The following is a 14,052-nucleotide window of genomic DNA, read 5'->3' as shown; positions in this document are numbered from 1 at the left end:
ATGGCGTTGAGGTCGTCTATAAGCTGTGATATGTAGGTGCAGCGGAGGCTTCCACCCTGTCGAAAGGGTTCAGTCAGATGGCTGGTTTTGTGGATTTAAGAAGGAGCGAGAGGCACCTCAGGTCTCCGAAGAGCATGACCGATCAAACGAAGGCGACTTCTCAGGAGGGTTGTTGTGGCAGGTGTTGCATGTGCGACGAGAGTACAAGTCTTTGTTGGACAGCCGTACTGGAAAGTGCACACCGAGGCGGTAACGCATGAGAGCACGGTGAGACGCGGCTCTAAAGTGCTCTCGTTTGCTGGCCACCACGCGCTGCACATGGCTTTTCGAATAGGCGGCATCTAGACTGGTCCCCTGTCCTCGTCCCCGTTAAACACACAGGCAGAATACACAGGGGCTCACACTGACAAAGGCCCTTTTCGAAATCATGGCTTCGGCTCCAGACTCGGCTCAGGCTAGCTTAGACTTGTGGAAAAGTCGAGATCACTGCTCTCGTGCGAACTGCTGGTACTCCCCGTTAAATGGGGGACCGTAGTCGTGACAATCACCGCGACAGACATTTAACGACTTGTCCCCAAGTCTAAGGCTAGCTTGGCCCCTGCAAAAAAAAAACCGCTTAAAAACATGAGTATAAAAACTTGCTTAAAACCTATGTGCCTAAAAGTCTGCTTAGCGATCTGCGTAGCAATGTGCTTAGCAATCTGTTTAAAAATCTGCTTAGAAATCTGCTTAGCAATCTACTTAGCAATATGCTTAACAATGCTTAGAATCTTATAGCAATCAGCTTAGCAATCTGCTTAGAAACCTGCTTTAAAATCTGCTTAAAAATCTACCTAAGAACTTGCTGAAAAAATCTGCTGAAAAACTTGCTTACAAATTTCTTTAAAAATATGCTTATTTTTTTTTTTAATCCGGCAAAAGCCCCAAAAAAGGATCGCGCCAGTTTTTTACAGGCAGAGCCTACCAAGTCAATGTCGTGGTTTCGAAAAGGCCTGCGAGTGGAGTCACCTGATCGAATCACGTGCACGTATAAGGAAGGTCATAACATCGCATCGCTGCTGCGCTGAACAACAAACAATCGCTGCCGAAGTTTTCACTACTTTTCTTGTTGATTGCATATGCCTGATCGCAGGGTTTTGTGTGTACTGATAATGACATTAACTCCAGTATGAACATGATGAATCGGATGAACTACTTGGGGATTCCGGTATTTGCGGTTGTTTTGATAGCCCTGAGCAGAACTGAGGTAAAATTAACCAGACATAGTCCATCAGAGAGAGGTGTGAGAGGGAGGGGAGAGCGGAATCAGAATATTTAGTTACTGTCGTGTCTGACCATGGGGGGAACCTGCTCCTCCGATGCCAGGGCTAGGAGGTATCACTGGTGGTAGGATGTCGGTGCAACGGATAAATCCAACCTGGGCTAGTAGTGGTAGGGGGTAGATGGTTTCGGACTACTTCTAGAAACTATAAGGCCCCCCCCCCCCCCCCCAGCCTTATTTATAGTTTCTAGAGGCCGCACAGCGTCGTCAGGAGGAGGGTTACATTATATAGCAACTAAGTCTGACTAACGAAGTGGACTGGCCATTTTTAGATTTTAAATAAAAAAGGCAACATTTTATTATAAAGAAGAAAGAAGAGTAGGTAGAAGTTAGAGTTGCTACAACCAAAATCATACAGTGTGTTTACATGCCGAATTTAGTGCATGTTTTTTTGTTATTTTCATCCAAGCTCTAGCAACAGATTAAGCCAAAATTTCACACAAATCATGAACACTGTGTGCGACTATTTTATCAGTTAAACCAATCATGTAAGTGCAATTAATACCTTTAGTTGCAGTCAATAACATTTTAAGGATTTCATGTTTTCCTTGTTTGTTTTTTATTACCAGATAACAGATGCTCGTTCTTTCTCCATCGACTTTGACAATAACACCTTTGTTAAAGATGGAGAGCCTTTCCGATATATCGCTGGCAGTCTTCACTATGGCAGAGTGCATCCTTTGTACTGGCAGGATCGCTTGTCTAAGATGTACATGGCCGGGTTAGATGCTGTTCAGACGTAAGTTGGGCTCATATGGAGTGTCATGGCCTAGCGGATAAGAGCACCGAATTCAAACTCTGGTGTTTCTAATCAGCAGAGTGTGGGTTTGAGTCTCGGTCGTGAATTCAAATGGGACTTAAAGCTGTTGGTCCAGTGTGTTGTGTAACGCACGTAAAAGAACCCAGTGCACTTATAGAAAAGAGAAGGGGTTCGCCCCGGTGTTTCTGGTTTGATTGGCAGCATTTTGCGCCACAGCACCTTGTATACCATTACATGGTGCTATGTTAAATGATTAGGTCTCATAATAAAAACGTAGTCCCACATTGCATGTTACAGCGCCAGGAGCATCACTGAGTGACGGATATGCGCGCTAAGAAGCCACTGTTAATACTATTATCTTCTTCTTAGCTGAATTGTGCTGCTGTGGCCTTCATTATAGCTCTCAAACCACCCCTGCTATTCTCCATGGTGGTAACTGGCGTCTCTACTGATCCTGTCCACCTCTTTATGTCATCTGTCCTTCTCATTAATGGTCTACCCCTGCTTCTCTTCCCCTCAATTCTTCCCTGTACTATCGTCTTCTCTGCCATGGTGGTAACTGGCATCTCTACTGATCCTGTCCACCTCTTTATGCCATCTGTCCATCTCACTGCTGGTCTGCCCCTGCTTCTCTTCCCCTCCATTCTTCCCTGTACTATCGTCTTCTCTGCCATGGTGGTAACTGGCGTCTCTACTGATCCGGTCCACCTCTTTTTGCCATCTGTCCTTCTCATTGCTTCCTGCTTCTCTTCCCCTCCATTATTCCCTGTACTATCATCTTCCCCAAACCATCTCTTCTAACCATTATGTCAAACCAATCTCATCTTCCTCGGTGCATTTCCCATTCTGACTTCCATGTCTTTAATCATCTTTTGCAAAACCCATTTGTTGGTTTGCTAATCTCTCCACGATATCCTAAGCAGCCTCCGATAAAACCCCAATTTCGAAAGGCTTTTAAAAAACTCTATTTGAGATTGAAAGAGACCTTTTTCCTTTCAGATATGTCCCATGGAACCTGCATGAACCAACGCCTGGTACCTACAATTTCAAGGATGGAGCTGATCTAGAAAAATTCCTGACGACGGCCAATGAAATAGGGCTGTTGGTTATTCTCAGAGCGGGGCCTTATATCTGTGGAGAATGGGACATGGTATGGAATAGTCTTGGCCCAATACGTCAGTGATTGATATTGGATAGCGTACTACGCTCGGTTGTAAATTGCTACAGTGTGCCCTCTTACGGTATGATTTAACCAACTTGACTGCAACTGAGCGTAGTACACTATCCACTATCAATCGATGACATATTGGGCCAAGACTTGGTATGAAAGGGCATTACAACAAAGGGTACTGCAACAACAACAAATCAACTCCTTTACATACAAAAATAAGCTGTGACAAAGTGACAGTAAAAAATATGCTCCCACTAAACTTTCAGTCACTCGTTTGCAAGATCAATCCTTATTGGTCAAGCCAAAACAAATAGTTACGTAAGCCTTGCTCTCATTGGTTGTCCTGAATCCTCTACTTTCATATGCAAAACTTCACAGGTCACTAACTGTGACCTCTAACACACACAACATACAATCAGTGTAAAGCCATAGGGGGAAAAACCTAGACATAAAAACTAGTCTTTTCCTGACTCACAAATAGCTAACCCATGAGCAATCTACAATTAAAATAACTATTAAAAGACAAATTAAAAATGTAACAAATTATACATGGATTAAAAATGTTTTGATTGTTTCACATAAATTTACATATTGTGTTATTTGTTACTAATATGTATTTATTATTATTTTTAATCTAAAGGGAGGACTGCCATCTTGGCTGCTGAGAAATCACGACATCCAACTGCGATCATCTGACCCAGGTTTGTCTTGCCACCATCTTTGTCTTGTCCCCTGTCAACCATCATAACTATTGATCAGTTATCCAACCTGAGGTGGACTTCACAAAGAGTTAAGACTATCTTGAGTTAGGACGAGTTACTCATCTTAACTTAGGACTAGCCTTTAAACGTTTTCAATATCTCCTAGGACTAGTCTTAAGTAACTCTTTGTGAAATCGTCCCCGCACAAACATCCCTGTCATTTGACACTTGTCATCCTTTATTTTGTACTGTAAACTGCCATGCTGCTCCAAATTTAATATTGGACTCAATAGGAGTCCTATATGGGTTATTACAGGATGCTAATCCATTGTTTGTTTCATGTGATTTTAAAACAATTTGTGAACAGCCTTCTTGAAGTATGTTGACCTGTGGATGGGAGTCTTACTTCCAAAAGTCAAGCCGTTTCTCTACGCAAATGGTGGACCAATTATAACAGTTCAGGTAGGTGCCATATGCAGGTTTAATGAGTAATACTCTTTTTGATTTCTGTCTCTGTTCAACCTGTCTGTCCGCAGGTTCTTGTACATGTTTATGTTTAATTTATCTGGCTATCAAGCAGTTCACAAGTCCCTTGTAGAAGATGCATCCATACTTATTTTGATTTCTGTCGTGTGATATTTAATTTATGGTTACTTCTAAAAAAAATGTTTTAAGGTTATAAATCGTCTCCTGACAATGACTAGAGCAAGCTAGTCGAAACGTTGAGACCAATTCAGAACTGACTCCGCGGCAGTACAGTTAATTGCGATCCTATAAGCTAAAGTCGTAGTCAAGTCAAATTTCTATACCATCCGCCCTGGTAATAGTTAAAAAGCAGGACAGTTCTTTTCAGAACTGAAAAGTCTCCCGAACCTCCGATTATCTACTCCGCGGCAGTAGAATAAAGCAAGACAGTTCTCTAAGAACAACTCTACCTGGCAAGTAGATACACACATGGTGTAATACCGCAAACCAAATATACGTTATAAATGTATTGTTTTAAAAAAAATCATGAAGTATGGAATAGTATGGAATTAGATGTGAGTTTGAATGTAAAACAGATGAAGAGAAAGGTGGGCTAATGAAGCTGCACAACGAAACCCAGAGAAGCTGGAGGTTAATTTTTGTGGCATAGAAGAGAACCATGGCACATCATTACTCAGAAATGGCCCTCGCTGGGAATCAAACTAGGGTTCACAGTGTTCAGAAGCAATTGCTTTATGCACTAGCCACCCATGCTAAAATAACACTGTAAATAGTATGCATGATTCCCGTTTGACCTTGTGTATTCGTTCTCAACCTCATCCCCAACTCTCATTTTTTGGCAGGTTGAAAATGAGTATGGTAGTTACCCAGCCTGTGATCATGTGTACATGCGTCACCTTCTACAGCTATTTCAATCGTACCTTGGAACGGATGTTGTGTATTTTTCAACCGATGGGCCGGGGGACAACTTCCTGAGGTGTGGGACATTACAAGGAATATACTCAACGATAGATTTTGGAGCAGGTAAAACAAGAACAGACTTCTTGAAAATCACGTTTTAGTCAATGAAAGGGATGAAGCTTAATGGGTTTTGATACCTTTTGTAGATCATTTTGGGGGCTTACTGTGTATGAAGATGTTTCAGTTTCAATTAGTCATCAAGTTTTTGGAGAAAAAAAGCAATGTTTTCAGGAGAGTGACGTAAATACATTGTACATGCTGAAATAATTTTCGCTCCTGAGAAAAAACAAAAATTCTTCATGATATCATTCTACTCATTTCTAACAAACTACAGCAAGTAACTTTTCTTCCATCATTATCTTTTAACGGTGTAAATTTAGTGTAAATGTGTGGACACGGTGTTTTGTGTTACAAAAAGTACCCAAACTGTTGATTTGCAATATGCAGTTCTGGAAACCTTTGAGAAACTTATATAACATTTATAATGTGTGTTTTTGATCTTCCAGTCGATGATCCACAAGCTTTATTTAATGAGCAGAGAAAATATGAGCCAAAAGGACCATTGGTAAGGAAATTAAAAGAGTAAATTAAAACAAAAATTGTTAAAAAGATCAATCTGTATGCTCACTGGTTGCATTGACACAAATACATTTACCGATAAACTGTACCTACTGTCTGACAACACCCGGGCACAATTTCATCGAGTTTGTGCTTTTAAGCACAAAAAGTAAATGTAGCTAAGCATGACAAAAATTGCTAACCAGAATAATAACTTAGTACAATGCTGTAGAATAAAGGGTTCAAACTGCCTCTAGCTACCGGGCAATCTCAGTGGTCTAGTTGGTAAGACGTCTGCTCTTGATTGGAAAGGGTTAGGGGTCCAAATCACCCGAGTAATATAATATGCCTGTAATTTTTTGTTCACAGCTAAGGGGAAAGTACTGAGTATACACTGGGTGCGTTCGTTTAGCTTCCCTGGGTCATCCTCGGTCTGCCCTGGTGCGTTCGAATAGCTTTTGACGTCATTCCAGGGGCTCACCCAGGTCAGCCCCCAGTGCCCTGCTTGTGGAGTGGGTCACTTGGGGGCTGGCCCCAGGTAAACGACGTCACTACGAGAGCGGTGAGTGGTCGTTCGTTTAGCTCTTGTCAGGGGCTCACCCGAGTGAGCACCGCGGGGTAGACCCAGGGAAGCTAAACGAACGCACCCAGTGCTAACTCACATCGGTGTATTAAGGGAAAAAACAATAATATTCTTTATCCTGATGCAAATTTAACATCTATTAAAATTCTTGAAAGGCCGTTGAAAATCTTTGGCTCGACTCTATTTTATATAGGTTAATTCTGAATACTACACAGGCTGGTTGGACCACTGGGGAGAGCCACATCAGACAGTTCTAACATCAAAGGTTGCTAGAGGATTAGATGCCATCTTGAAACTCGGCGCTAATGTCAATATGTAAGTTCTTAATTTCTTAACTTTTTATGAAGTCGGTTTTAGGGGCGAGTGGTCTAGGGCGGTGGACTAGAGTTCTGTAATTTACAGAATGTGGGTTCGAATCCTGGTGTGGTCAGTTGCTATAAAAAAGGATTACATGACATTTTGAAACTCTGCGCTAATATCAATATGTAAATTGAAATCCTTAATATTTTAAGAAGTTGGGTTTGTTGGCTGGGCGTTGGACTCAAGTTCTGTAGTTTGCAGAATGTGGGTTTGAATCCTGGCCTGGTCAGTTGCAAAACTTGTGTCCTTGAGCAACGTACTTTAATACAATCGCTTCTCTCCGCCTAGAAGTACAAATGGGTATCGGTCAAGTGGGCATCGGTGACGCTGGGCATTATTCGTAAATCAGTGTGTGCAGCATGTGCTAGTTCTATCAACTTCCTTGCATGATTGGTCGGTAAACCAATATGCTTGGTTGCATAGAACAAAATTTAAAAGCTTGCACAGCCCAAAACCCAAACCCAAGTTGCCTGTAAAGATGGTGTCTATAAGGAACTACCTTTACAGTATATTATCACATAACAGTGTTGGGTAAAAAAAAGTAATAACACTCTTCTCTTTAAATGCAGGTACATGTTTGAGGGTGGAACCAACTTTGCTTACTGGAATGGAGCCAACGGAGGCCTTACCTCGTACTCAGCTCAACCAACGAGCTATGATTACAATGCACCCCTATCAGAGGCTGGAGATCCAAATGAGAAATACTACATCTTAAGAACAATTATTGGGAAAGTAAGCGTAAATTTCATATTTTTGGGTGTCATGGCCGAGTGGTTAAGAGCATTGAATTCAAGTTCTGGTGGTTAAGTCATTGGAGTGTGGGTTCAAATCCCTGTCATGGCACTTGTGTCCTTGAGCAAGATACTTTATTATCATTGCTTCTCTTCACCAGGGGGTACATGCGGGGGTTGAGGTTGATAAAAACTAAAGCTGGGAAAAACCTAAAGCTGAAAACCTTTAATTTGTTCTGACTTTTAAACTGTTATTTTTGTTGCAGTACAAAAAGCTACCCCCTGGACCAATTCCAGTTGCTACCAAGAAATACGCTTATGGGAAGACCCTAATGAGTCATACAGCTACTCTCTATGATGCGTTGGATAAGATAGCTCCGTATGGACCAATTAGAACAACTTATCCAATTAGCATGGAAGACATGCAACAGGTTGGTATTGTAATGCAGAGATGAAGAGATGAAGAGGAATTTATGTCTGTAATCTAATTCCCGGTTTGATTGGCAGCATATTGCACCACAGCACCTTGTTAGCCATTACTGGTACTATGTTAAAGGAGTAGATCCCATAATTCAGTTGTCGTCCCACATACCTTGCAGGAAAACTCTGAATGTTGAAGCACCTTAAAGGGATGCTGCAGTGAATTAAAATAAAACAGTTAATTTTGCTGTCATTTATTTCTGATATATGTATTGAACATCAATAAAATGTGTTTTGTTTATTCCCGACATATCTGACCTGCGTAATTAGCGAATAAGTCATGCCCCCCCCTTTTGTGGATTGTTACCGCCCCCTACCATCAACGTCACATCAGGAATTCAAACATATCGTCGGCAAAAAGAGTCTGATCCCTAACTACACGCGCCTAGGTACCAGGCCACTAAGTGCACACGTCTCTATATGCAGGGGGGCCGGCGGCTCGGGTTACTGACATGACGTCACGTTTATGCAAATGAAGGCTCCCTTTTAGGGGCGGGGTGGGTTCCCCTAATCTCTTGAAAACCATTTTTAAAATACTTGCGCATTTAATAAAAAATAGAAAAAAATATTTCAGGTTTAAAAAGTCATGTTTAATCGTTTAAATGAATTAAAAAAAACACTGCAGCCGCCCTTTAAAGGAACACGTTGCCTTGGATCGGACGAGTTAGTCTATAAAAAGCATTTGAAACCGTTTTTTATCAAATTCATATGATTGGAAAGATGTTTTAAAAGTAGAATATAATGATCCACACAAATTTGCCTAAAAATTACGTGGTTTTCCTTTTTCTGTGCGAACTAACACGGTCGGCCATTTATGGGAGTCAAAAATTTGACTCCCATAAATGGCGGACCGTGTTAGTCGATGAGGTAAAATGAAAACCACGCAATTTCGAGGCATGTTTGTGTGGATCATTGTATTATACTTTTACAACATCTTTCTACCCATATGCATTTTATAACAAACGGTTACAAACGCGACCAACTCGACCGGTCCAAGGCAACGTGAGTGACGGATATGCGTGCTATATAAGAAGCCACAATCGTTACTATTATTAACAGGTGAGTTGTTGGTATTTTGGGGAGACATTTTACTGTTTTTATATTAAAAGCATACTTTCTGTTTTGATTTATAGGATTTTGGGTTCATGCTGTATCGCACTACACTCAATTCAAACTACAATACGTCACCACTGACTATTAATGGAATTCATGACAGAGGATATGTATTCGTTGATAAGGTAGGTGCCAGACTGTTTTTTAATGCATTCACATTAGATTAATATTCAACTGAGACCATAGGTAGCATTCCAATGAGTCAATCTTATCAGTGTCCGCAATTTGAGAAACAAATTGAGTGACTCTATAATGATTCTGCTACAGTGGAGAAGATTTTTGGAATTCAGTGTTTTAATGTACACTTGGGTCCAATTTCTGATGAAGACTAAACCAATTTGTCCTTCTTTATTAGATTCCTATGGGTATCCTAAAACGCAATACTCATGTCACTATCAACATCACAGCCCAAGAGAATTCAACGCTCGATATACTGGTTGAGAACATGGGACGACTCAACTATGGCTGCTGTATCAACGACAGTAAGGTTAGTAATATTCATTGAGACTTCTTACTCTATCATTTATAATAATAGTGGCTTCTTAAAGATGATATAACCTGTGGCATCGCATGTTTACAAAAGAGCCACCAAGCCTGGACTTCCTGTAGGTAGACTTGTACATCACCTGAACAAAGACACTGACAAAATAGGGAGAACACCATCGCTCAATGGCGAGAGAACTTAGTTGGTATAAAGTGTCAACTTTCCTTCGTCCAACCCCAGGAAAATAAATTAAAATTTTGAAAGAACTCCAAATGCTTTGCCAAATTGTTCGCTTTGTGGTTAAGAGCATCCAATTCAAGTTCTGGTGGTTAAGTCATCAGAGTGTGGGTTCAAATCCTGATCGTGACACTTGTTTCCTTGAGCAAGATGCTTTACTGTAATTGCTTCTCTTCACCCAGGGGTATAAATGAGGGTAGAGGGTAGAGGTTGATATTGTGTATGAAAAAGCCACTAGCGCCATACGGCAGCTTGGGGCTGTATACTCCGTAGGGAGCTGAGAAAGGAATGTTATTTGCCCAATGACCAGGGCACTAATGTAAAGCGCCTTGAGACATTATTGTGAAATGCTCTCGATAAGAACTAGTTGTTATTATTATTTCCTCTCTAGGGTATCATCGGGAATGTCACCCTCGCTGGCTTCGTCCTGATGTCCTGGCAGATTTTTTCCCTGGACCTAGAGAGAGCCTTAGACCTGAAGCGCAATTCTGTAGATGTGCCATCGGAAGGAGGCGCCCCCTCAGGACCTCTGCAAATACCGTCGTTCTTCGCTGGTACTCTGCCAACTGGTCCCCAAGAGGGACCTCAGGATACATTCCTGAGAATGACCGGATGGTCCAAGGTGAGAGATATCATAAAATTTCAAAGTTGGTAGGATTTACAAACTTGTTAACCATCTGTTAACCATATTCCTTTTGCCATCTTCTGCAGGGTCAGGCTTTCATCAACGGATTCAACCTGGGTCGTTACTGGCCAACAGAGGGCCCACAGATAACGCTGTACGTGCCAGCTTTTGTCCTGAACCCCACACTAAACACACTTGTCCTCTTTGAAACGGAACACTCCCCCTGTAATACGTCGGACCCCTTTGCTATATGCTCCGTTGAATTCATCGACAGGCCAATCATAAACTCTACGATACCGCCTGATGACCTACAAGCGAGCCGAAGAAAGGAATCTGACTCACAAACTTCTTTGATGGAAAATGAAGAAAGTGCCGATGCAGATTTTGTAGAACATAAACTCTTGAAAAACGAACGATTGTCAGGGAACAAGATCCAGGATTTAGATGTTGATGAGACATGGGGGAGGGACGTGGTACCTGGGAAGGAGTCCGAGAATGGATTTGATCTCAGCTACGATTCTCAAGAAGCTTTTGATGAAAACACAATTATTGTGGATTCCAAGAAAGATTGGAAGGACATTGGGAAAGAGGTTGTTGTTTCCGCTACAGAGGTGATGATCTTCCTTGGTGGACTACCCGCAGTACTTTGGAACTTTTTTATCGTCTGAAATCGTTTCAAGACTGAGTTGAGTTCAAATTTTATAAGTAATAATAATAATAGTTGCTGTTAATATAGCCCGATATCCGTCACTCAGTGACACTCGGGGCACTTTAACATTCAGTACTTTCCTGTAAGGTAATATTGATTGATTGATTGATTTGGCTTATTGTATTTATATACAAGTATACAATAGAAATTGCCTTGGATATCGTGCTTAAAAAGACAATAAATTACAGAAAATAATGTTAACAATTAAGGAACTACATTTGAATTATGAGACGTACTCCTTTTACATAGCACCATGCAATGGTTTACAGGGTGCTGTGGCACAATAGGCTGCTGGCCAAACCCTTCTCTTTTTGGTGCACTGGGTTCTTTTACATAAGTAACACAACAGCTTCTGTTATTTTCAATAGGCAGACATAAAAAAGTCTGAATTCAGTATCACACGCACAGCAGAAGCATAGTAGCGAATTATGGCCCTTTACTTTGTAGACAAAGAAAATTCAATAAACAGACCCCAAAAAAGTAGTAATTTACAATTTAAAATGCTCAGCATTATGTAATTATTACAGGGCACTTCTAGACAGGGCTTACAGACAAGGGCGCAAATACTTTCATTGCAAAGTACAAGTTTGTCATCCAATATCTATTCAACTTGGTAGTCGGGGTGCATTATTTAGTTTTAAGAACAGTGTGAGCAGTTTTACTTGACTTGTGGTGGTAATTCACTTTTTACATTGTTGTAACCTTCGTCTTCTTTTTTTTTTGTTTTTTGGGGGGGGGGTGTTTGTTTTGTCCCTTTTTGTTGGGGTGTCAGTTTGTTTGTTGGGGTATTTGTTTGTTTTGCTTTGTTTTTGTGTATGTGGGATGCTAGCTTTTTTGTCAACTTTAAGAATCTTAATTAACCATTCAGATGTTTATGCTAAAAGGGTATAATTTAACTAAACAACTTAGTTGTTAACATTTAATTTTAAAAAAGTACTAATTAAAAAACAATGTTTTGTATGAGATTTGTTATTGAACTTGTTGTTTCCGTGTTAAAGTGAAGTCAAGTATATGAACAAACAAATTACATTACGGTAAAAGCATGAATTTGGTAGGGACTGCTTTACCAATTGTGATGCAAGAAAATTTGTTTCACTTTCGCATGAAGTATGAACCAGGTTTAACACTGCTGCCTGCTATGGTTGTTGGGAGGGCAGACATTGTTGTAAACTATGTTTCCAAATTATTTGAAGAAATTAGTTCAAGTTTGAAACATCGCAGGATGATTTAAAGGGAAAGTACATGTTTGGTAATTACTCGAAACAAATATTAACTTAAAAACTGACTTGGTAACGAGCATTGGAAAGCTGTTGATAGTTTAAAACATTGTGGGAAACGACTCCCTCTGAAGTAACGTAGTTTTTGAGAAGGAGGTTATTTCTCATTAAAATAACAAAAGACTTCTAGCTAGAAGTATTTTATTCCTATATGAAACCACAACAAGGGTGTTTTTTCTTTTGTCATTTTCTCGCAACTTCAATGACCGATTGAGCCAAAATTTTCACAGGCTTGTTATTTTATGCTCATGATGGGATACACCAAGTGAGAAGACTGGTCTTTGACAATTCCCAAATATGTACCTTCCCTTTAATGCAACTTATATTATTGTTAGTTTCTAAAACACAACAGCGTCGTCTGAGACCATAGCAAGGTACACAAACAGAAACATCAAAGACTCAGCTTATCACAGACATGCAACTTTCTAAATGCAAAAAAAAGGAAAAGAAAAAGAGGAAATCGGCTGATCAGCTGAAAGTTGCATGCCTGTAATCATTTGGGGCCAAATTCATAAAGCTGTAAAGCAGCTGCTGCTTAAACAAATCAGTGGTCTTACTTTCACCGGCATGACCGGTGAGAAAGTATGGATTTAAGTGCTCTCAAAGTTGTCAAAAGTTTCGAAATACTGAGTTTGAAACACTGAATGAAAATGAAGTAAGTAAACTTTCACTTTGGTTGGTTTGGTTGTACTACACAAGGAAATGAAATTGTAAACCAGTGTGAGATCATTACGTAGGCCTACAATTTATTGTCAAAGGGTGTCAAGTTAATTACGATTACTGTATATATTGATCAAAACACCGGGTAACTTTTTCTATCTTGATGATAAAAATAACTATTGATAAATTTTACAAGGAAATCCGTGTTAAAAAAAAAAAAAATACACCGAGTATCTAGTAAATAATACTTGGCTTTTCTGATGGGTGTTTCCCCTTTCTTGATGTAACTGTGTTTTGCCCACTCTTGATTTGGTAATAACTTTCAAAATAATTTCATTTATAGTCCAAAGTTTCCCAACTGAAATCTTGAATGGTGCACAATCTGTTTTTAGACGGTTGCAAACAATTATAACAGACAACATTTTGAAGTTGGATGGTTTTTCGATTTTGTGGTCCGGCTATTTGGTCGCATCAACGTTGCAACGGCATATATCATTCACAGAATAAACACGGGTGAGATAGCGTTTTTTAACCGAATCATTTCCCACACTTGATGCCAACAGAATATTGTAAGTTCATCTTCAACAGGAACAAGTATGTTAAATATTAGTTAAAAACAACATTTTCAAAATCTCTGTTAACTACAAGAGCCTATCCGCGCCAACAAAAATCACAATTTCAATATCGTTATTACGGATTCACAACTCGTTATTACTGATTCGTGGTCCGTCTTTACTGATATTCGTAATAATTTAACATTTTAAATACACTTGACTTCATCTATTAAATTGTGCTTTGTTGTCAGTTTACAATAACAACAGTGACACATCGATGCG

General features: G+C 40.1%; 1 protein-coding gene across 1 annotated transcript; it reads left to right on the top strand.

The window, feature by feature from the left end:
* The first annotated feature begins 1,057 nt into the window (after positions 1 to 1,057).
* LOC139948691 (beta-galactosidase-like) lies at positions 1,058 to 12,244 on the top strand. The gene is made up of 14 exons (XM_071946938.1): positions 1,058 to 1,246; positions 1,891 to 2,060; positions 3,081 to 3,231; positions 3,893 to 3,953; positions 4,321 to 4,415; positions 5,282 to 5,462; positions 5,906 to 5,964; positions 6,734 to 6,855; positions 7,470 to 7,632; positions 7,898 to 8,062; positions 9,245 to 9,349; positions 9,580 to 9,711; positions 10,337 to 10,567; positions 10,657 to 12,244. Exons 1-14 carry the CDS (start codon positions 1,169 to 1,171, stop codon positions 11,236 to 11,238), a joined length of 2,295 nt encoding a protein of 764 aa, XP_071803039.1. The 5' UTR covers positions 1,058 to 1,168; the 3' UTR covers positions 11,239 to 12,244.
* The last annotated feature ends 1,808 nt before the right edge of the window (positions 12,245 to 14,052 follow it).

The sequence above is a fragment of the Asterias amurensis genome, chromosome 16 (genome assembly GCF_032118995.1).
Source record: "Asterias amurensis chromosome 16, ASM3211899v1".
In the NCBI taxonomy this organism is placed as follows: Eukaryota; Metazoa; Echinodermata; class Asteroidea; order Forcipulatida; family Asteriidae; genus Asterias; species Asterias amurensis.
Note: the sequence above shows the minus strand (reverse complement) of the source record. Positions and strands in the feature narration are given on the sequence as shown.